This window comes from Panulirus ornatus, chromosome 49 (assembly GCF_036320965.1).
Source record: "Panulirus ornatus isolate Po-2019 chromosome 49, ASM3632096v1, whole genome shotgun sequence".
Taxonomy (NCBI): domain Eukaryota; kingdom Metazoa; phylum Arthropoda; class Malacostraca; order Decapoda; family Palinuridae; genus Panulirus; species Panulirus ornatus.
Window position 1 is genome coordinate 7919708 of NC_092272.1, and position 23635 is coordinate 7943342.

The 23635-nt window shown below is 39.4% G+C and overlaps 1 protein-coding gene across 10 annotated transcripts in view; it reads left to right on the top strand.

Moving 5' to 3' along the window:
• The window catches only part of LOC139764378 (cytospin-A-like), a 394738-nt gene that overhangs the window by 248716 nt on the left and 122387 nt on the right, over positions 1 to 23635 (top strand). For 6 of the 10 annotated variants that reach the window (XM_071690936.1, XM_071690938.1, XM_071690939.1 and 3 more), the window contains 3 exons: positions 7495 to 7601; positions 9410 to 9646; positions 14419 to 14601. In XM_071690936.1, the coding sequence (XP_071547037.1) occupies positions 7567 to 7601; positions 9410 to 9646; positions 14419 to 14601 (455 nt within the window). In that variant the 5' untranslated portion in view covers positions 7495 to 7566. Of the gene's footprint in view, positions 1 to 5339; positions 5370 to 7491; positions 7602 to 9409; positions 9647 to 14418; positions 14602 to 23635 lie in introns of those variants that run through there. The other 4 variants (XM_071690941.1, XM_071690942.1, XM_071690933.1 and 1 more) reach the window with 2 other exon arrangements.

A 23635-nucleotide genomic window follows, 5' to 3' on the forward strand; every position in this document is an offset into this window, starting at 1 on the left:
AGAGTTAGGAAGTTAGATAATGGCTTGGGGGCTTGGCCAGGAACACGGTGACTTGCATCTGAACACTCAAGAGATCTGGAAATGCGAGGATTACAAGTGAATGTATCCCCTCATCGTGGAATGGATAAGATGTAAGGTGGAGTGAAGCAGATGTGGGATGGGGGTGATGTTGGTCAGTACATTGGTGCATGACCGTCAGCGCCGCCAGCTTGGGACGCTTCAAGGGAAGGTAACATCACTATATGTAAACAAACCACAGTAAAGACACAAACATATTATGTTTGTGGTGCGACGCCTGTTTCAGACATCGTGATGTAAGACGCTGTATTAGTGTCATGTAACTGATGGGTAGACGAAACTAACTGTGAGCTAAGACGAGTTTTATTCAGGAATGAATTTGCTCAGATGGAAGGAATTTATAACATCTGTTTGGTCATTAGTATGTAAGATGTTTATGTGCGTTTTTCTCATGTCCTTCAATAACAGCCGTGTGAGTGGTGGAGGCGGGCGACGTGCTCACTGGTTCTGTGATTCATTACCAAGATAGTTACAGCATCTTTTGTGTGTCATCTGTTAATTGTCCTTTACACGAGTCTTACTCTTCGTTGAACGAGTCTTCCCTACCGCTAGGTAAGAGGTGGTGAGTCAGGTAGGTGGGGACGGCATTTAGTTTTAAGACGGACGATCGTCGGTCATATTCCTTTCCTTCATTTGATTCAGAGAAACACACGAGATGCACTGGTTCCTCATACCTCAAAACGCAATCGTAATAACAATATACAGATCACTGCGCTCACTGTACCTTGCCTCTGGTTTATGATGACTGGAAGTAGTTTCTGGAGAAACTTGAGTTACTTAGTACTTTGATAGTGTCTTCCAAGGCAGAAGCCACTGAAACTTGAGAATGATGGCAGCCAGAGTTCATCTGCTGGGCAATAAGATACGTGGTTGAGCAAGGTGGATGCCTGTGGGGCCTGCCTCAACGTCTGGCAATACAGGTATAATTTTGTGGCCGTTGCGACCTGCAGGATTGTTATGTTAACGAAAAACGTTTTGTTTAATGTAGACAACAACATGTCGGTCCCTGGAAATTTCCGTGGGATATCTGGAAGAAATTCTTTTCTCTGAGGGTCTGTTGTTGTCAGTAACTCTCGACATGTGAACCATGTGCCGTTTTTTCCAGTGGATTCTGTTGATAATGTAACATCACGAGTGAGAATGTTTCTGTAATCAGTCACTCGGGAATATTTCGTTCGAATTTGACGCTGTCACTGTTGTGGGGTACGGCTGTTGAAGGAACATCCCCACAGGTGAACGTGTCATAACTAGAGGGTTACGTTCAGACGACCGAGGACGTCATATGGTTGGTAAAGTGGCGGGTGGTTGATGCCACTGCCTATGTACTGGTTGTAGGTCCTCATGTGGGTTGGTATGGTTTAGCCTCAGTGGACCTCACCTGTCCTCACGTGAACTGACGAACGTCGATGGAATCTTGTCATAGATTGACTAAATTAACCAGAAGTTCAATATGGTGTGTGTGTATATACCAGCATATTGCACATGCTGGGGACACTGTGTTGTAACTGTCTTGTATTTAAAGCTGCGCTTCTTCTGATTGTTCCTGTGTGATGACCAGCTACACGAAGACTGGCTATTATAATACCTGCTCCTTGCCTCGCACAGCAAGACTGTGAATTCTTTTAGTCTTTACTTGTTCCTATAACTTGTTCTCTTCTAACGTTGGGTTTACACATACCAGAGGAGCTGTTCTTTTTTAGCCAACATCACCTCATTGAGACACGCCCTTCGCCGTGCCATTTCGAGTTAAAAAAGGAATCGCATACCAGGATATGAAATGTGTTTATGTATAGATGATGAATTTATGAACAGAGAACGCTTTAGTAAACTTAAGCAGCCATTCGATTGAAAATACACAGCTGATAGATTAGAGATATTACAGAACTGGGAAGTCAGTAACGGGTTAGCTAATCGTAAAAGAGAGAGAGAGAGAGAGAGAGAGAGAGAGAGAGAGAGAGAGAGAGAGAGAGAGAGAGAGAGAGAGAACGTAGACGTATTTTCTAAGGGAAATAAGACTAAGAATGAAGCTAAAAAATTGAGATTGAGTGTGGCCAACCAGCCCGGCAGGCAGGCAGGCGGGCTGGTAATGCTGGAAGAAGACGCCCCTCGAGCATTGCAGAAGCAGCCAGGCGTCAGACAGTGCCAATCAACACGGCGGCATTAGTGTCTAGATAACATGGACCCAGCTAATGGTCGAGCCTCACTGGTCATCACAAGCAGTGTGATGCTAATTATACCAGACCACTGCCACCTCCCTCCAGTGATCTCCTGCATGGGTGGTGTGCGGGACTGTTGCGTGGTGGGCCCGCATGGCTGTTGTGATGGTGTGAGGGTATAGTTGTCATGCACGGGTTGTCTTTAGTCTTATGAAGGAGTAATCATGGATGTTACGGAGATGTACGACAGCCAATTACCTGATCATTGGCTCACTGTTTGTGTGTCAAGAGGAGAGAGTTTTACACTCGTGTTGCATCGTCTCCTAACCATGTGTGTAAGTGCCACCATATCTTTGCTTCATTATTTGCTTACACACACACACACACACACACACACACACACACACACACACACTGGAATATGGCAGTCCCTGAGGACAGTTTCCCAGGAAAATGTTATGTAACAGTATTAGATGAGTAAGGACTCAAGTGTAAACATACGGAATAAGAAATGTTTTTTAGTAAAATGTTTGTGTTTCTTCCCATCATTCCACCAGCACTGACCTAAACAGATAGAACAATAACTTGTGACCTACATGCTAGATAATAGAATGTTAAATTAGTTCATAAGTCGACCCAAAAGCAAACATTAGACGTGAGGAAACCTGGAACAGCAATGATGATGAGCCAAATCTGAGACCGAGGCCAACACTTCCCGAGGAAGGGCCAGGTGGAGTGTAGGCGTTACTGACTATGAGTCAGCACGGGCCAGCCCAAGGTCGAACCCCCAATGATTCGAATCCTAGGCGTGGCAGTTGGCCTATACCTAACCCAGGTGTACATGCTCCTCTTGGGCTGGTCGATAATTGGTCACCTGGCTTTAGCTGTGTGTGTGTGTGTGTGTGTGTGTGTGGGAGGGAGGGAGGGAGAATGAATTAACGACCCAAGGGCTGGGCCAGAAGTCGTTGAAGTTTACGGAGCGCTTCCCAGAACGTGGCCCTACCGGTCAGGGTCCAGCCGATACCTTCTCTTGTTCACTGTCAGCTTAGGAAGGCTGACAGTGAGGATGATCCTTACTGTAGCGGGTCTGAGGGTCGTCTCTGGTGACTCCATACAGGCAGACACTAACCTCAAAATTGTGGTGTAATATAAACTTAGCAGGAAGGTGAATAGCCTCAGCAGACATTAACTCAGTTATGTTTATATATCACAGTTCTTCCTCAGCTCGCAGCCTCAGGACCCGCCTCTCTGTTGCAGGAGTGGCAGCAGCAGGGTATGGTGTGGTGCGCCAGCTGAACACAAAGGTTATTAGGTGGTTTAGTCATGACATCTGTGTTGGCAGCCCCTGTGCTGCCATATTCATGTCATCCAGTCTGGTGTCCGCCAGTCTGGTCGTTAATAACAGGTCGCTTGGCCTGGTTTGTCATGCATTACTAGTACTACTACTACTACTACTACTACTACTACTACTACTTCTTCTCTCTCTCTCTCTCTCTCTCTCTCTCTCTCTCTCTCTCTCTCTCTCTCTCTCTCTCACACACACACACACACTAAGTAACACAAATTTAAACTCTTCCTCCGTGAGACACACAGTAATCACACCCATTTCTGCTCCAGGAGCCAGTATGACCAGGTCTCCCGCAACGCCCAGAAAGCCTCCATCGTCCCCCAGCCTGAACCATAAGTCATGAAGTTTCACAGCGTGTGTGTGTGTGTGTGTGTGTGTGTGTGTGTGTGTGTGTGTCAGTAGGGTAAATACATGGGAGATGAGTACTTGGCGTTCAGTGTGCAGTGTGGAAGTTAGGCGTGAGGGTCTTGTGATATGATGAATTCATGTTCCAGCAGAGATGGCTGGTTCCCAAAGTGCAGACGAGGAAGTTTCAGTCGTACTTGTGAAGGAAGTATAATTTCAGATGAATGCATGCATTCCTGATGGACTTGGAGCTCTAGACTGGGGTTGGGGGCAATTGTTTAGTGTTTGTCGAGTCATGAAATTGTGAACATGTTTATGTTTTGTCTGTGTTGTGTTTGCCAGGGGATGGAGCAGTTGAGCGTGTAAAACTGTTACGCCGAACTCACAAGTAAGATTTTAAACACAAAACCTATTTTCCGACAACTCCAACCAACTTATACTTCCAGTAAGTTAATCTCTGATATGTGTCTCTTTACTTTGTCATCATTTGATAAACTTGAGCTCGAGATCGTCTTTATTATTTGCTGACACACGTGATATACACTGGTAAGTCAGCGGCTGACGGGGGCAGTTAGCGTCAGCATCCAGCGTCGCTCTTACTACAAGACGTGTCATGCAGGCTGGCCGCTCCTACTGCCGTTGGGATTTCGATTCTTTCGTAATGTATAGGAAACCCATCGTTATCTCATCTGGCTCTTATAACCATTTAGTATTGTAACTGTAACAGAACTTGCATGGAAAAATACTTTTATTATAAACGATATTCTGAAAAGAAAAAAGGGGAATTCATATGCACAGTAAACAGAAAAAAGAGGAATGTAGTTTTCAGTTTTTGCATAATGATATTTTGGTAGTGGTTTCCTGAGTTCTAAAAATATTATATTGAAGTAAATAGTAGGTTTGGAAATCATGCGTTAGAGGAGTGAGACATCAACCATGTTTCCATGATCGTTATACTAGTTTTTAAGTTGTCATCAGTTGGATTTATATGGTGATGAAATAGATTGATAAATTAAATTCATTGCCAGAGTAATTGAAGGAAGTTACCATATTCAGATTAGGTGAACGTCAAAATAATATTTACTATTTACTAGCGTGTTAATTAAACTTCTTGCAACAAAAGGCACACTGTATTTTCCCAAGCTTGCAGTTGCTTGTATGTAACAGATTTCTAGTGAAGATTATTTGAAATACTTATTCCATTTTCTTTTATTATTTGTTTATCTTCCTATTCTGAGGATTAGATTTCTTCCGCGAAATTCTGGTGATTTAAACGTTTTTATAACATTGTGGTTGAGAGTGCTTTAATTTCGGCATCAGACATCTAGGTTGACAACAGTCACCAGCATCAGCTGGGCGGCCGCGCACGCCATCTCTTGGCGCGTCGCTCAACTATATTTAAATTATCTCAGGAAAGTGAAAGGAGGATGGGCCCCCCGCGGGTAAGTTTTGCAGTGATTATGTCGTTATTGAACTTGGATAAGGTCTGTAATAATTACAGTGATAACGCTTGAGCCCTTCCGCGATATTGGAGCGAGTAATGTAATCTGTTATGTACACTCGGACTCAGAAGCACGAGATAAGATAAGTACCACGTCAGACCGTGGATTTGTTTACATCTCCGAAGGGCTGAGCCATGCATTATCAGTTGCTGCTGACACCTGGGCGGTGTATCCATAATTTCTTCATGATTTGTATAAGTTATGGCCGTGCATTTATATTCTATGTAAGTCTTAGGTATATCAGTGTTATGGATGGTGAACGAAACCCGTGGTTGGTATATGTTCCGTACCACAAGGCTCGACCTTATACCTGACGTTCTTAATACACTCTTAACAGCATAGTTAGCACTCTCGTACTGATATGCGATATGTCTTCAGATTGACTTAAGGAACATTATTTGGTACAGTAATACTTAAGTGCGGCAACGCTATTTCCCGATGGATGTGGACGAGTGATATGACTCCATATCTTACGAATAATTGAATAGTTGATTTAAAGGATCGGAGATGATGTATTGTAACAGTTGCCTGCCCAAGAGTAAGATGAAGGAAAGGTAAAGTGCAGGATAGAAATATTTGAGACCCTGATGTAATGTTAACCAACCTAATCATACCAACTCATCATACCTTTGCATAACGTAATCTAGTTTATATAAATGTAGACTTTAATTTTAAGGTGAAATGAAAGTAAAACACTACAATTTCCTTCTCTGGGTCCCAATTTGTGAGAATAACCTTGCATGAGTACACCAGTTCAATCCTTAACTATCGTAAGTTTAAGGAATGCATTGATTCCATTTTTCATCCAGAAATTACGTGATGCTAAAGTAACTTTTTTCTTACTTTGATGATAACTTCTGACCTGTACTGATAACATTTAGTTTTCCAAAATTGCTGCATTTATGTATGATAATTGAAAATACTGGATTTAAAATGTAGAAAAATTTCTTAAGAATAAAACTGCGTTTAGATTGTTGAATAATTTCAAAACCTCCTGTGGTATATTGGAAGCTACCTGTGCTAAGCCAGAATCTACTGACAGTTTGCTTGGCACCTTTGTATGCACATTGATGTTTTCAGTGTTTTCTTGATATCCAATAAAGTAATCTTTGATTGCTAGTAAAAACAAAAGTGATATGGTGGTCTTTTATTTTTTCACATGATTTTGAAATTTGTTTCTCTATGCATGACTGATTTTATCTCGTTTATGTAATGTGGGAGACTTTTGCAAGCTTTTAGTCTGGTTATTGAATGTATATCTTTTTACTTCAGTGTTATTGGTATATAATACAACCATGTACCAGTCTGTTTGATAGTCCTAAGAGAGTCTCATGTTTTCTTGCATGAGAACTGAAAATAGGTATTGGGAGGGCTAATGAATGTTATTTGCTTATATCATAGTTGGGCCTCTTCCTATAAATGGATGTTGTTTTGATAGGGTGACCTTGTAAATCAAAATTTGGAGATAGCCATCTTTACTGTGCTACCAACTAAATTGTGCAAACTGCAAAAAGTTCATCAAGATTTACATAAATATTTTTTCATGTGTAGGTTGTTTAATGTACATAACAGCATTCTGAATTTGTCATCGAGATTTTTTCCAAATTCATCAAAATACTGCTCAGCATTTCTAGAGTATAGTAAAACCTTTACTGGCCAGAATGATTTGTGTAGAGGTTGGTCAAGCAATGATAAATTTCCAGCCACAGTTTTCCTCTGTAGTGGACACAAAAGGAATATGATTAAGAAAATGTACTACAGAATTGTAAATATGCCTTTTGTATTCTCCACACTGGAGATAGGTGTTTTTTTGTCTTCCATCAGATTTGTGTGCAGAAATAGAATGCATCAACAGCCAATGTTACATTGGTAAAGTAGCCACTTTGGATTTAGAGACTGATTGATTGCTGCATTATATAAAGAGATAGTTAAAATGAAAATGATTTAGAATAATTGCTGGTATTAAAGATATTCATTTTGAAAATGTGCAGTGTTTTGCAAATAGTGAGTGTTTTTAGATCTGAATATGTATATCCATTTTTGATAAAACTTTCCTTGAATACAGGCCCCACACCGAGATTTGGACCGCCTGCGGGCGTTGTCACCTCTCTCCCAGCGGTGTCGTCGCTCTCCCAGCATGAATCCCCGTACACCTCTAATGCTCACTCCCAGGTAAGTATGGGTCATTTGAAAAGTTTTTAGATGTATTCTTCTATAAAACAATTTCAGTCAATATGAAGACACTAACTATTGACAGTAGTAGTCCACTGTCTTATTATTTGTATAGAGTAGTCTTTTTTCATGACCACAACTTACGTCTCATCGTTTCTTCTGTCTAAATCATGGTTTGCACAGGTCATGTTAAGTGTGTATATTCTTTGTTTGCACAGTTAAAAATTCACTTTAAAATTATGGTAAAGGCTTTCAGATTATTTTGGTTGAAATCTTAAACCTAGGGCATTAAAAAAATTCAAACGAATGTTGTTATGATCTTTAACATATATTCCTAAAAGACATCTTTCCGTGAATGGTTATTGTTTGCTCCTTTGACAAACGTATTATAAAAAAGAACTGTAGGTCTTTAGAACTGTTAATTTTCCTTGGGGATGAAGGGATTGAAAAATGCCTCACGTATCTGTATCACAGAAGGCAGTCAACAGGAGTAGGAACGAAGCTGGAAACTCATGCTTGTATATATATATATATATATATATATATATATATATATATATATATATATATATATATATATATATATTATCCCTGGGGATAGGGGATTAAGAATACTTCCCACGTATTCCCTGCGTGTCGTAGAAGGCGACTAAAAGGGGAGGGAGTGGGGGGCTGAAAATCCTCCCCTCTTTTTTTTTTTTTTCTTTTTTTTTAATTTTCCAAAAGAAGGAACAGAGGGGGCCAGGTGAGGATATTCCAAAAAAGGCCCCAGTCCTCTGTTCTTAACGCTACCTCGCTAACGCGGGAAATGGCGAATAGTTTAAAAGAAAAAGAAAAAAATATATATATATATATTTTTTTTTTTTAAACTAGGGACAAGGTGCCAAGCAAGGATTTTTTTTATTGAAGGATCAGTCTTGCATTCCTATTCTGTTTCATCAAGGCAAGAAAGGTGAACATATGTAAAGCAGACTGGACAATGCTGATACTAAATTAACACTTTCAAAAATGGTATGTGTGTTTTAAAAAGTCAAAAATGCCTGAAACGTTCTCTTCCTTAAAGTTACAAGTTCGTAATTAGATACTTCAGTCCATATTTGAATGTCCCTGCACTACTTATAGGCTATCCTGGACAGTATGTGGTTACTTGTATAGGCCTGTCTTCGAACGTTGTGTATAAGCATTATATCTTCTTGCACAAACACACACACACACACACCAGCCTAAGATAGGTACCATTTTACTGACCACCCTTGAGATGCAGGCCAACTGTTATACCTAGGATTTGAACTATGTTGATGTGACCACAGGCTGCTCCGTGCTGATTCATGGTCGTTAACACGTAACCACTATACCACAGAGGCCCTGTATGTGTGGCGTTGGACACATTTTTGCAAGTGCTATAATTCAGGAATATTAAATTTTGTAAATTAATAAGCTCATTGGCATCATTGTATATGTGGCTTTATTTTAAACTTGTGGTGAAACATCAGGCAGTTGTACAGTGCTGATAAATGGAGTTTGATTTACTTCATTGACAGCCTGACTTATGAACAGAGGTATTAAACAAATAGTTGCAGTGCTTTTGTTGAGTGTTTAACGCTTGATAGGCTGTCAGTAATTCTAAGGATGGGAAAGAGGAGACTGAATGACTCGTCTTTTGTTAAAGTGTTGGATAGGTATATACCTTAGTAACCCTACTTATAAAGGAAATGCCTCCATAGATTTAGATAAAGATTGTTTTGACTTCATTTGAAACATCATATAGTTATCATGAAATATGTCATTATTACATGATGGTTTCACAGGGGAGGAGGGAGCACTAGTACCAGTGGAGGTATCAGCACTCCAGTCAACCAGGTACATACATCTGGGCCATTCACTCCAAAAGCACAGGGTACCAAGGTGTTGCGTGCTCCTACTACTCCAGTCTCATCAGTGCAACCTACTCGATCCATAAGAAATACCTCATCAAGACCAACTCGAGTCAACACAGCTGTCAATGCATCACCTCGAAAAGCCTCAGCTCCTGGTAAACTGATTAGGTATGGAGATTTATTACTTTGTAAGCGTTGCATGAACTTTTGAAATGGAAATGCATGATTATATTCAGTTTTGGATAAGTCGAACTTTGCAGATTTTTTTATAGTATTGTGGTATTCTTTTTTTACTTTTCTGACACTGGTATTGTTATTGGTAAGTTATCTGAAGACATTTGGATTTATGTAATGTTGGAAAAGAACGTTACAATTGCTGTATGTGATACCTATAAAAGATTGATGCTCCTCAGCACACTTGAAACAGATTTGGATAATAAACCGTATCCCAGAGACCATGTGCGAACGTTTCATCTGTTTTGCCCTAAACTACCTCCATCATATCCAAAGCAAATACAACGAACCTGCAAACCACACAAATTAAAATGCTTAGAATAATCGCTTGCTGCGTAACGACAGCAGACATTCATCACCAGTACAAAGGTTGAAAAATAACATCGTTTAATTTCATCAAAATATGCTCAACACTTAGTTCTTTGTGACCACTAGCCCCTTCCCACCCAAACCTCTTCATAATCAATCATCAGCCCCAAATTAGAAAAATAAAGTTTGCTACAGCTTCATACTTCTGCAACATATGCACATCAAAATGACTTGACAAGCATTAAGCATCTACCCTCTCAAACTAGTCTCAAACTTTGTTCCACCAGTTAAAGCCAACTAAAACTACAGCCTCTAGCCATGTATGAATATGCTTTCTCATCTGTTCTCTTGACAATACCCACCTCTTCATCGTTACAAACACTGATTTAGCATATTACAAGACCCCTCATACTTAAAGTGCAACTTCCATAATGAAGAATTGAATGCTTACCCCTCAGTTGTCCTGTGCTCATTCCACAAAGACAAACATTTCCTCAGTTCTTTACGTTTAGTCCCACTCTGTGGGTGTGGCCAGCTTCTAGAGTACTGTAGGTACCCAGTTGAAGGAGTTTCTGATGCAAGATGGAGAGGTAAGATGAATATGGTTGATGTTTTGTTGAGTGGAAATAGTTGCTCATCCAAGTAAGCTGCAAGTTGGATTATGTCTCTCTGAGGTTAAGAAGGTGATGGTTATTTCTATGATGAAGCATACATTATAAAAGTAAGGGATGAAACAGGGTGGTTTGAGTGTGATTTGGAAATGGGGGCATGTGGAGTGCTTTGGGGACTTAAAACTAGATGTGACAGTGTATGGAACAGTAGGGGCTAAATTTAATCAGGTGGGAAAGAGGGCTAAAGTCCTGGGTGCATTAAGAAGTATGCAGAAGGAGAGATCTGTATCAGTTGGGACACAGATGGTTAGATTTGAAGGATATTAATTATTGCAATTTTTTATGGGCCTTGATTGTAGAAGAACGGGAGAGAGTAGATTCATTGGAAATGAAATGTGGTATGAGGCAAGTTGATCATGTAAACAATGATAGTGTAAAAGAGAGGTATGAAAGTCTGATTGAAATAAGCTGACCAATGGGGTGCTTTCATCGTTTTTGACATGAGCAGAGGATCAGCAAAGAAAGCCTGATTAAGAGAATTTATGTTTCAGAAGTAGATCCAGTCTGTGACACTGTTGTCCCTATGGTTCCACTCCTAGGTTCCTAAAGCCCTTCATATCCTCTAGGTCCTTTCCACTGAAACACTTTAAATGATCCTCTCTCACCTCCAAAGATGCACTTTTCTTCATATTTGATCAACTTTCTTCTTTTACACTCTACATGTTATGCTGTCCACTTGTAGATTTTCTTGACTCTGTAACCAGAGCTGTGTAATCCTCAAATAATATACTATGACTCTTAGATCTTTACATTTACCCACCTCATCAACCTGTCTGTATACAGATTAAACAACCTTGATGAAATTAAACATCATACTTGCACACTTATGCCTTACTTTCCCAATAAAAACTGACTGCAATTAGTAACCCTCCATTTACCATGCTCTTCCCACAAAACCTCTCTCTTAATGTTGTGTTGCTTTTTAAGATCTATGCATGATGTAAACAGTTCCCTCTCTTACTCCATATATTTGTCACACAAATTCTTCAAAGCAGTCATCTGGTTGACACAGCGTCCACCTCTTTTGAAATGACATTGCCGTTAAGCCTAATGTTCTGTGTATGGCTCTCTTTCAGTCCCCACTCTCCCATACACATTACCTGGCGAGCTTCATCAACCTATACCTCTGTAACTTGAAAATTCACTTTTGTACTCCTTGCCTTTACACTAGTCATCAACACCTCGCCTGTGGCCATACTAGCATCGAACAGTTTAACATGACTGTCATCCTCTTTCTTTCTCTGCGAAACTCAGCTGCATTCACATTAATTCCTGCTGCTTTACCATACTTTATCTTAAATGTTGCTTTCACTATCTCCTCTCTTTTCTTTCCATCTCACCATTTGCCATGACTCTCACCATTTGCTATGACTCACATTCCATTTGCCACATCTACCACCCTATCATCTAACACTAGTCAGTAGTCCTTTAAGATAATCAGTTCACTTCTTTTACACCTCTCCTTTGCAAGATACCTTATCCCCATCCATTTTCCACGATCATCTTCATTTGTTCTGTTCTCATGCTGTTTATCTTCCAAAACATTTTCCTATTTTCTCTGAGGTTCGTTGACACCCTATCATATCTCTCTACCCTCTTTTTCAGCTCTGGTAGCTTTCTTTTGGCCTCTTCTCACTTATTTACTACTCTCAATCGATTGTGTTCCTTTCTTGCAGATACTATTCAAATGCCTAGTTTTTTCTTTCAGTAGCAATTTAATGTTCTCATTCTACAATATATTACCCTTTCTTATATTAGCATCCCACCTTTAACATGCCACATATTTTAATTATTCATTTTATTCCTGCATCCCAAAATACTTCCCACTCCTCTGCTCTCTTTTATTCATTTACTCTCTCCCTATACCATTCTTCCTTCATCCTTACATGGTATCTCTGCACAAAGTCCATTTTTGTAAGCTTGTTTACCTCTGTTACTTCTTCCTTTTGTGTCTTATTTCCTCTTTTGCAAAACCCACAAACCCTCCCACAGGTCTTATCAAGAAATTTTTAGTTTTTCCACCTACTGCCCCTCACTATGTTCAAATCCAGCTTCCTCTCTTTTCCTTAACTGTCCATTGACAGATAAATCAGTTATGCCCAGTGATCCCCATCCCCACTCATCCATGTATACTTATACATAAACCTTGTATTCTGTATTGTTATTCCTGTTTGAATTCACAACAGGCTCTTCCTACTTTACATCTCTACCAGGTACCCTTTGCCTCCAAAGTGTACCCATGATTTGATTGTGCGTTAACCCCGGCAAATTTATTATGCATCCCGTGATCATGGTGTGAGTAGTAACACAAAAGGATTACATAGGTCGCGATGGGTCTTAGTCAGACCCCAGTGGGTTGATACTACGTAGGATGTTACAATTCATAGCAGATATTTCAGTACATACATTACATAGTTTCATATGATAAGTTTTACTAAGTCCATGCAAAATTGGATACACAATTAGAATTTCAGGTACCTTGTAATTAACAGTACGGTGTGACATTTCTTGCAGGGTTTGTTTAGATTATCCCTAAAAGGTTCTATTTTTTCACATTCATAGACATAGTGTTCTAATTTGTCCAAATCTTTGACCACAAACTTTATAATTCACATGATTAACATCTCCAGATAGGCCAAGGCACCAGTAGTACTGATATCCTAGCATTTAGTTGGCATATCCCCCCATTCTTGCATTCACATATTCTAACACCATGCATTAGAATTGCCAAAAGCACTCATTCATCTTTAGAAAAGAAAAAGCTAAGGTTTCTTCACTCATCTTGCTTTCAGGTGCTTAAGTATTAAAAGTCACCTGCTTCCCACAGTCTTCTTTCCTTTCAACATAAAGGAATTTTGAATATACCCCAATGCACTCTTCATCACAGTTCTGCAGCATATTCTTCTTGAAAAGTACCTCATCTCCTGTTATTCTTGTTCTTTCACTAACCCTGGACTATACCCTTTGTACATTCCTGAACCATTCTTCTCCCTTCCCCGAGTCAGAACCTGCAAGTTTTTGTCATCTGTGTTGTACCTGTCTCTCCTTTCTCCTTAGTTACAGTTACACATACAGGCACCATAGAAAGATGTATGATTGAAAATCTCTTGAATTGATTTTGTTAGGAAAGATGTAGGCAGATAGTGAAGAATATCATGTCTGTATAATTAAAAGTATGAGAAGGTGTCGACTCTGAAAGATATACCGGTACAGAGAAGGAAAGTAAGTTCAGTTAAGGATGGAAGAATTGTTGATTAAAAGTAGTTTAGGTATTTTATGCACAAGATTAAAGTGTGAATGGAGATGGTGGTGTCTCCTTGTAAATCAGCTTGGTTTACAAAGATGATTAAGAAGTGCTGTTGTTATGTGAAAACTTTTGTTTAGCATGGTAGATAAGTGGAAGATTTATGAAGGATTATGAACTGAGAGCTGTATGCCATTGATCACCAACATACAGCTTGGTTTACAAAGATGATTAAGAAGTGCCGTTGTTATGTGAAAACTTTTGTTTAGCATGGTAGATTAGTGGAAGATTTATGAAGGATTATGAACTGAGAGCTGTATGCCATTGATCACCAACATACAAACATGAACATAAAAATGATAGAATAGCATAAATAGTGTGCAGAACTAGTGCTTTATGCAAAAAGCTACAGACAGAAGAACCTAGTAATAGATCCATTTATTTATCATCAAATGAAAAGATCATATGTCTTTTGTCCACAGTGTTTTAGGTGGGAGTCTTGATAACCTTCCCAGCAACGTGTCTGTCAAAAGAAAGACTTCAGCACCAGTAAAGACTATAATTCCATCAACAAACAACAACATTAAAAAGAGCTCAGTTGTCGTTACTTCGAGAACAAGAAAGACGTCATCATCATCAGCCTCATCTAGCACTGCAAATTCTCGGTAAGAAATCATTCCTAAATATTTCTTTTAAGTATAATGGAAACCTTGTAATATTTGCAAGTTATTTATTTATTATTTATTTTGCTTTGTCGCTGTCTCCCGCGTTTGTGAGGTAGCGCAAGGAAACAGACGAAAGAAATGGCCCAACCCACCCCCATACACATGTATATACATACACGTCCACACACGCAAATATACATACCTATACATCTCAATGTACACATATATATACACACACAGACACATACATATATACCCATGCACACAATTCACACTGTCTGCCTTTATTCATTCCCATCGCCACCTCGCCACACATTTGGAAGTATATAACTTAAAAGTTATCAGATGTGAAGTAAAATAGAAAGAGTAATGAAAAGGCAGATATGCACAGAAGAACTCTGCATATTTCTTTACTTTCATTATTATATGTAAAAAGAAATTACTTGTTTTACTGTCTTGAGCCTGTATGAGTTAACATCATAGGTGAAAAGTCACCTTTGGTGACGCTTTTTAAGTGGGAGTACAGTCTCCTCAAAGTTTTCACTCCAAAGGTGTCCATGTTTCTCCATTTCTGGAAATAGTGCAGCCTTGGGCTGCAAGAGCCTCTGGAAAGAGGTCCTGGGTTGCACCAAGATTCTATTTTACAAAGAGGTTATGGAGTAATAACAGATTAGTATATGAATGTATAAATGAATAAAGAAAATTACCAGACAGGCACTAAACAGCTGGCTTCCCAACTCAGTCTCAACCTACCCATCTGAAACGGTCTTCCTATTGTGTGCAAGTTACACTGTCTTGTTTATGTTCTAGACACTACCCATCTCTACAACACTACAAACATAGTTTCAGCATATATCAGGACTCATGCACATGATGCAACTGTCACAATGAAGACACTGAATGATTACTGCTCAGTAGCCCCAACACTCATCTGATGGTTGCTGCAAACTTCCAAACTGCTTCAAAGGCCATGTAGAAGAAGTAAGTTCCTGGGGCAGGAAGGTAGGTAGAAGGGTAAAGGAAGAGGATCACAAGAATGATGCATAGCATATTTTGAAAGAAAAGTACTGTATTGGTTATCACCTTACTGTAGACAAGAAAGTAGAAATAATGGGTCATAAATGAAGTACTCTACAAGGAATTGAGTGAGAGTTGTACAGTTATTCTTCCAAAGATTTTTGTCTTAAGAGAGTATTTACTGTACAGTGTCGTAAGAAAAAGTGAAGAGACCTCTGATCATGGTTCAGTAACCCTCAAATGGTTGTATGTAAAAAATTTTGATGATAAAGTGATGCATTAACTGTTAAGGCTTAGATTTTTTTATGTAGGACAGGGGGAATTACAGGGGATGGAAAGAGCTTAAGATATATATTTATATTCATCATACTTAAATGCTGTTTCCCACATCAGCGAGGTAGCACCAGGAAACAGACAAAGAATGGCCCATATACATATACATATATATGCATGTACATATTCATACTTGCTTGCCTGGGAATAGAGGAGGAAGAACACTTCCCACGTATTCCCTGCATGTCGTAAAAGGCGACTAAAAGGGGAAGGAGCGGGGGGTTTGAAATCTTCCCCTCCAGTTTTTTACTTTTCCAAAAGAAGGAACTATGAAGGGGGCCAAGTGAGGATTTTCCCTCTTTGGCTCAGTCGTCTGTTCTTAATGCTACCTTGCTAACAGGAAATTGCAAATATGAATGAAATGGGGAAGATCAGTGTGGTTTCTGAAGTGGTAGAGGATGTGTGGATCAGTGAAGAGTGTATGTGAGAAATACTTAAAAGAAGATAGATTTGCATGTAGCATTTATGGATTGGGAGAAGACATATGACAGGGTTAATAGAGATTCTTTGTGGAAGACTTTAAAAGTATATGGTTTGGGAGGTAAGTTACTAGAAGCAGTGAAAAGTTTTTACCAAAGATGTAAGGCATGTGTACGAGTAGGTAGAGAGGAGAGTGACTGGTTCCCAGTGAATGTTGGTTTGTGGCAGGAATGTATAATGCCTGATGGTTGTTTAATTTGTTTATGGATGGGGTGGTTAGAGAGGCAATTGCAGGAGTTTTGGAGAGAGGGAAGAGTATGCAGTCTATTGTGAATGAGAGGGCCTGGGAAGTGAGTCATTTGTTGTTCACTGATGATACAGCTCTAGAGGCTGATTCATGTGAGAAACTGCAGAGGTTGGTTTGAAAAAGTGTGTGAAAGGAGAAAGTTGAGAGTAAATGTTAATAAGAGCAAGGTTATTAGGTTCAGTAGGGTTGAGGGACAAATTTGTAAGGATGTAAATTTGAATGGAGAAAAATTGGAGGAAGTGAAGTGTTTTAGATTTCTAGGAGTGGACTTAGCAACAGATAGAACCATGGAAGCAGACGTGAGTCACAGGATGGGGGAGAGGGTGAAGGTTCTGGGAGCAATGAAGAAAGTGTGAAGGAGAGAACGTTATTATCTCAGAGAGCAGAAATGGGTATGTTTGAAGTAATTGTGGTTCCAACAATGTTGTATGGGTGCGAGGCATGGGCTATAGATACGGTTGTACAGAGGAGAGTGGATGTGTTGGAAATGAAATGTTTGAGGTCTGTATGTGGTGCGAGTTGGTTTGATCGGTTAAGTAATGAAAGGGTAAGAGAGATGTGTGGAAATAAAAAAGAGTGTGGTTGAGAGAGCAAAAGAGGGTGTGTTGAAATGGTTTGGACATTTGGAGAGAATGAATGAGGAAAGATTGACAAAGAGGATATGTATGTTAGAGGTGGAGGGAACAAGGAGAAGCGGGATACCAAATTGGAGGTGGAAGGATGGAATGAAAAAGATTTTGAGCGATCAGGGCCTGAACATACAGAAGGGCGAGAGGCATGCAAGGAATAGAGTGAATTGGAACAATGTGGTATACCAGGGTCGACGTGCATGTGAAGCTTCTTGGGTAAACCTTGCTGAAGCGAGGGGTAGTGATGCTATTTTCATGTGGGGCAGGGTAGCGACAGGAATCGATGAAGACAAGCAAGTATGAATATGTACATATGTATGTATGTGTATGTCTGTGTATGTGTATTTATATGTATATGTATATTGATATGTATATGTGTGTATGTGGGCATTTATGTATATATATATACATGTATGTAAGTGGATGGGCTATTCTTAGTCTGTTTTCTGGCACTGCCTCACTGATGCGGGAAACAGTGATTACGTATATAAAAAAGGTAATAATACTAATGAATTATCTTCAGACAAGTATTATACTGGGAAAGCCCATCCTGCAGATACAACGTATTGTACTTTTATGCACTGATAACATTCTTTTCTTTCATATTTCTCTCTGCCTTGTGGCTGTTCTTGCTCTCTATATTCTTGCACTTGCTCTTTTGCCTGTTTCTTAGCTGCAACACATAGGGTTTCAGCATTCACTGTACTTATCTCACCTTGAGTTTTCTTATTTTTCTTTTGCATTGGTTGCTATCACTTCCTTTGGATCTTGCTTAAGATCATGGGGCTGGAATTATAATTTCTTCTAAAACCAGTCCAGTCTCTGAAAATCCTTCTGCTACAGTAAGTGAATCATATACTCTGCACTGAAACAATGGAAGTACTTCTTACACCGTTTCTTTCAAGTGTATCCAGGGAAGTCACTGTATACATTCCAGAAAGAGCATTCTTGTCCGCTGCTGAAGTTCTGGAAAGTGATCTTCACTTTATTACCACACCAGGAACTGATGAAAATAGGCTACATCCACTCGCATCTGTTCTCTAGTTCTTGTGTGTAATGCATTGAAACATTAGCTTCCTGTTTACAACCAGTCTTTACAGACCTTTCCATTCATTGACAGCACATTGACCCCTTTATACCTCATTATTACAGTTCACTCTGCCCAATGCACACCTTTCACCCTCATGCATACTCAGACCCCAATCACTCAAGATCTTTTTCACTCCATCCTTTCATCTTTAATTTGGTCTCCCTCCTTGTTTCCACCACTTCTGACTTATATCGTCTTTGTCAACCTCACCTCACTCATTCTCTCCATATTTCCAGACTATTTCAGCACATCCTTTTCAGTTCTCTTACTTTTTTTGCCACACCCCTCTCTCTTACCCTTTTATTAATTGTAATTTTAGTATCTTGTTTCACTGTTCCACAAACATCACTATTATTGTAAAGGGGATATTAGTACGAGGCAGGGTATGTGTATCTGTTATCAGTCAACAGAAGACAACCTTTCGATAATTAATGTCTACACCGTGGTCAGTGTGCTCAGTCATGTCCATTACCATTCTAGGTTCACATCTCACAGGTCAAAGGTTTTATTCAGACCTTTAATACTTGAACAATACAGTAGTATTACTTTGAAAAGCTGAGAGAACTTATTACTAACTAGTTTTCAGATTTGTCTTAACAGAATCATTAAACGTTTCTTGGAGAGCAAAACTCATAGGTCTGATTTTTCAGAGCCAGTGTGAAAAATCTTATCTTTGAAGTACAAGAAAAGGCATCATGTTGTTGAAATTTTCTCATCATACATTTCCCAAATAAATGTGTGCTGAGAAGGGATTCACCTCTTCAGTACTGTATTCTGTAAAAGCATATATTTTAACACAAGATCAAAAACAGTAAAGACTTCACTCACAGCTGTTTCATGCCACCTCTGCTTTTTCTGATATGGTGAAATTTCTTCATCACCAACTGCATACTCAAAATATTTGTTAGTTTTCTTTACAGTGTCTCCTGTTAGGCCTCCTCCTAAGTATGCCTCACAAGATGCAAGTTCTTCTCCATTTGTATTTAACCAAAGGTAGAAATTATTCCAACATTATATCTGTTAAGATTATGCCGTTTTAAAGTGAAATTTTTACATTTGTTGAATGTGTTTGATAATAGAGTGGCAGATATAGGGTGTTTTGGTCGAGGTGGTGTGCAAAGTGAGAGGGTTAGGGAAAATGATTTGGTAAACAGAGAAGAGGTAGTAAAAGCTTTGCGGAAGATGAAAGCCGGCAAGGCAGCAGGTTTGGATGGTATTGCAGTGGAATTTATTAAAAAAGAGGGTGACTGTATTGTTGACTGGTTGGTAAGGTTATTTAATGTATATATGACTCATGGTGAGGTGCCTGAGGATTGGCGGAATGCGTGCATAGTGCCATTGTACAAAGGCAAAGGGGATAAGAGTGAGTGCTCAAATTACAGAGGTATAAGTTTATTGAGTATTCCTGGTAAATTATATGGGAGGATATTGATTGAGAGGGTGAAGGCATGTACAGAGCATCAGATTGGGGAAGAGCAGTGTGGTTTCAGAAGTGGTAGAGGATGTGTGGATCAGGTGTTTGCTTTGAAGAATGTATGTGGGAAATACTTAGAAAAGCAAATGGATTTGTATGTAGCATTTATGGATCTGGAGAAGGCATATGATAGAGTGGACAGAGATGCTCTGTGGAAGGTGTTAAAAATATATGGTGTGGGAGGCAAGTTGTTAGAAGCAGTGAAAAGTTTTTATTGAGGATGTAAGGCATGTGTACGTGTAGGAAGAGAGGAAAGTGATTGGTTCTCAGTGAATGTAGGTTTGCGGCAGGGGTGTGTGATGTCTCCATGGTTGTTTAATTTGTTTATGGATGGGGTTGTTAGGGAGGTGAATGCAAGAGTTTTGGAAAGAGGGGCAAGTATGAAGTCTGTTGTGGATGAGAGAGCTTGGGAAGTGAGTCAGTTGTTGTTCGCTGATGATACAGCGCTGGTGGCTGAGTCATGTGAGAAACTGCAGAAGCTGGTGACTGAGTTTGGTAAAGTGTGTGAAAGAAGAAAGTTAAGAGTAAATGTGAATAAGAGCAAGGTTATTAGGTACAGTAGGGATGAGGGTCAAGTCAGTTGGGAGGTAAGTTTGAATGGAGAAAAACTGGAGGAAGTAAAGTGTTTTAGATATCTGGGAGTGGATCTGGCAGCGGATGGAACTATGGATGCGGAAGTGAATCATAGGGTGGGGGAGGGGGCGAAAATTCTGGGAGCCTTGAAGAATGTGTGGAAGTCGAGAATATTATCTTGGAAAGCAAAAATGGGTATGTTTGAAGGAATAGTGGTTCCAACAATGTTGTATGGCTGCGAGGTGTGGGCTACGGATAGAGTTGTGCGCAGGAGGGTGGATGTGCTGGAAATGAGATGTTTGAGGACAATGTGTGGTGTGAGGTGGTTTGATCGAGTAAGTAATGTAAGGGTAAGAGAGATGTGTGGAAATAAAATGAGCGTGGTTGAAAGAGCAGAAGAGGGTGTTTTGAAATGGTTTGGGCACATGGAGAGAATGAGTGAGGAAAGATTAACCAAGAGGATATATATGTCGGAAGTGGAGGGAACGAGGAGAAGTGGGAGACCAAATTGGAGGTGGAAAGATGGAGTGAAAAAGATTTTGAGTGATCAGGGCCTGAACATGCAGGAGGGTGAAAGGCGGGCAAGAAATAGAGTGAATTGGATCGATGTGGTATACCGGGGTTGACATGCTGTCAGTGGATTGAATCAGGGCATGTGAAGCGTCTGGGGTAAACCATGGAAAGTTGTGTGGGGCCTGGATGTGAAAGGGAGCTGTGGTTTCGGGCATTATTGCATGACAGCTAGAGACTGAGTGTGAACGAATGGGGCCTTTGTTGTCTTTCCTAGCACTACCTCGCACACATGAGGGGGGGAGGGGGATGGTATTCCATGTGCGGCGAGGTGGCGATGGGAATGAATAAAGGCAGACAGTGTGAATTGTGTGCATGGGTGTATATGTATGTGTCTGTGTGTGTATATATATGTGTACATTGAGATGTATAGGTATGTATATTTGCGTGTGTGGACGTGTATGTATATACATGTGCATGGGGGTGGGTTGGGCCATTTCTTTCGTCTGTTTCCTTGCGCTACCTCGCAAACGCGGGAGACAGCGACAAAGCAAAATAAATATAAATATAAAATTTTACCATGAACCCATACTGAGATTTGTTTCACCAAAGCTATGCTTGGCTCAACTGAACCCACACAAAGAGCATCCCTCATGTACTCTCCAGCATTTTCCACCTCACATCCTTTGTTTGGACTGTCACTGGGCTTCCTTTTCATATTCCTCCTCATTCTGATATAATTTTCTATTTACTAGGTTGTGGGTCTTCATCATTACTGTCTACAGTGAATTATATTCTACTTGTTTTCTCAAGGGTCATGATTTCAATGTGACCAAGACTGAAGACTGACCTATTGCTTGAGGATGAAGGTTGAGTGTCAGCTATTATCACCATCTGATTTGTCACTGTCTTGCTATCCATATGCTGCCCACATATAGTATGTGACTAAGGCAACACTTAATAGCCATGATTTACATATTTCAGAATACTGACAGGTGGTTCACAATAGGTTGTGAACAACAGCACTCATGTAACTACTTGTACAAAGGAACTCAAACAGCACCTGATTAATGGGCTTTGAGGATGTTTGTGATAGAGGAAGCTATATGAAACTCACAGATCGGAATGATAAAAGTAGAAATACATACAAAATTAGAACAGAAAAAATGTTTTAATGTTTTCTTGTAGCTAATGAGGCACAGTAATGTCGTTTGTAGATTTGAAGAGTAGTTATTGTATCTATTCATAAGCATATCCATGGTCTGCTTTCTGCTACTCTGACTGGTAAATCATTCTGTACATTAACAATCCTGTTGAAGAAAAATTACTTTGCCTCATACGAGGTAAAACTTTTGCCCACAAGTTTGTAATCATTACCACTAGTGAAAACAGATGATTCTATCCATATGTATGTCATTAGATTATTGAAGCCTTTGATAACTTTGAAAGCCTGTAGCACATGACCCTTTCCCCTCTTTTCTAAACTAAATAGGTTTGTCATTTAGTTGCCTCTCATTTGTATCTCTGTCTAAGAATTATCTTGGTAGTTCATCTCTGTACTCTTTCCATTCTGCCTATGTTTTTCTCAAGTATGATGACCAAACTTGAACACACAATTCAAGATGGGGACACACGAGTGACTTTTAAAGAGTGAAGGATAATTTCCCTGGACTTAAATTCAGTAGCCCTACCTATAAATCCAAGAAATTTGTTTGCCTTTTTAACTGCTTTTGCGTATTATTACTAGGCTTTAGAAAACTAGAGATTAGTACACCCATTTTCTTCATTTACCTTTTGCATTTCAACAGAATTCATACTGTAGCATACCCTTTCATTTTTACAACAAACATGTAAAACTTTGCACTTATCAGTATTGAAATTCATTTGCCACCTGTGAGCCCAGTCCATCAGTTTGTCTATATCCATATGAAGCTGCAGACTTTTACTTTCTGTTTTAGATCTGTTTCCCACCTTAGTATTGTCTGCAAATTTTGATACCTTACAGTGCAGCCCATTATGAGTGTCATTAATAAAAATAAGGAAGAGAACCAGTCCAGACTTTTTTTATACCACTAATTACGTTTAACCAATCTGAGGTATGAACATTGATCACAGCTCTGTATATGACCAGTCAATTTATTTTCTAATCACTGAAGTACAACTCCATATATACCGTGTGATTTAACTTTAGTCAGTAACCTTTGATGTGCACCTTTATTGAATGCTTTTTGAAAATCTAGATAGATGACATCAGCTGCTTTTCTTTCATTATACGTTTTGGTTATGTAATGAAAGAAAGATTTGTTGGACATGTATGATTTTGTCAAAAACCTTTCTGAGAGTCATTTATAGAGTGGTGGTCCTCTAAATGGTTTACAGTGATGGTGTGCATGAGTTTACCAACAATGTTATTGGACAATGAATAGAATCTTTTTTGCTGTCTTCATTTCCGTGAAGTAAATCGTTATTTTCACATATTGATGGACTAATTGAGTGAATCATAACACTCTTACTTCTAACATACTCATAAAACTCCTTCAGTTTTCTTTAGTGCTGATATTATATCTTCAACTCTTATGTCAGCATGTTTTAAAAAGATTTCCTCACTTAGCAATTGAACTTGATTCAGGACATGAGGTGTATCTCATATTGTAACTACATAAGTAAGAAAATCATTTAGT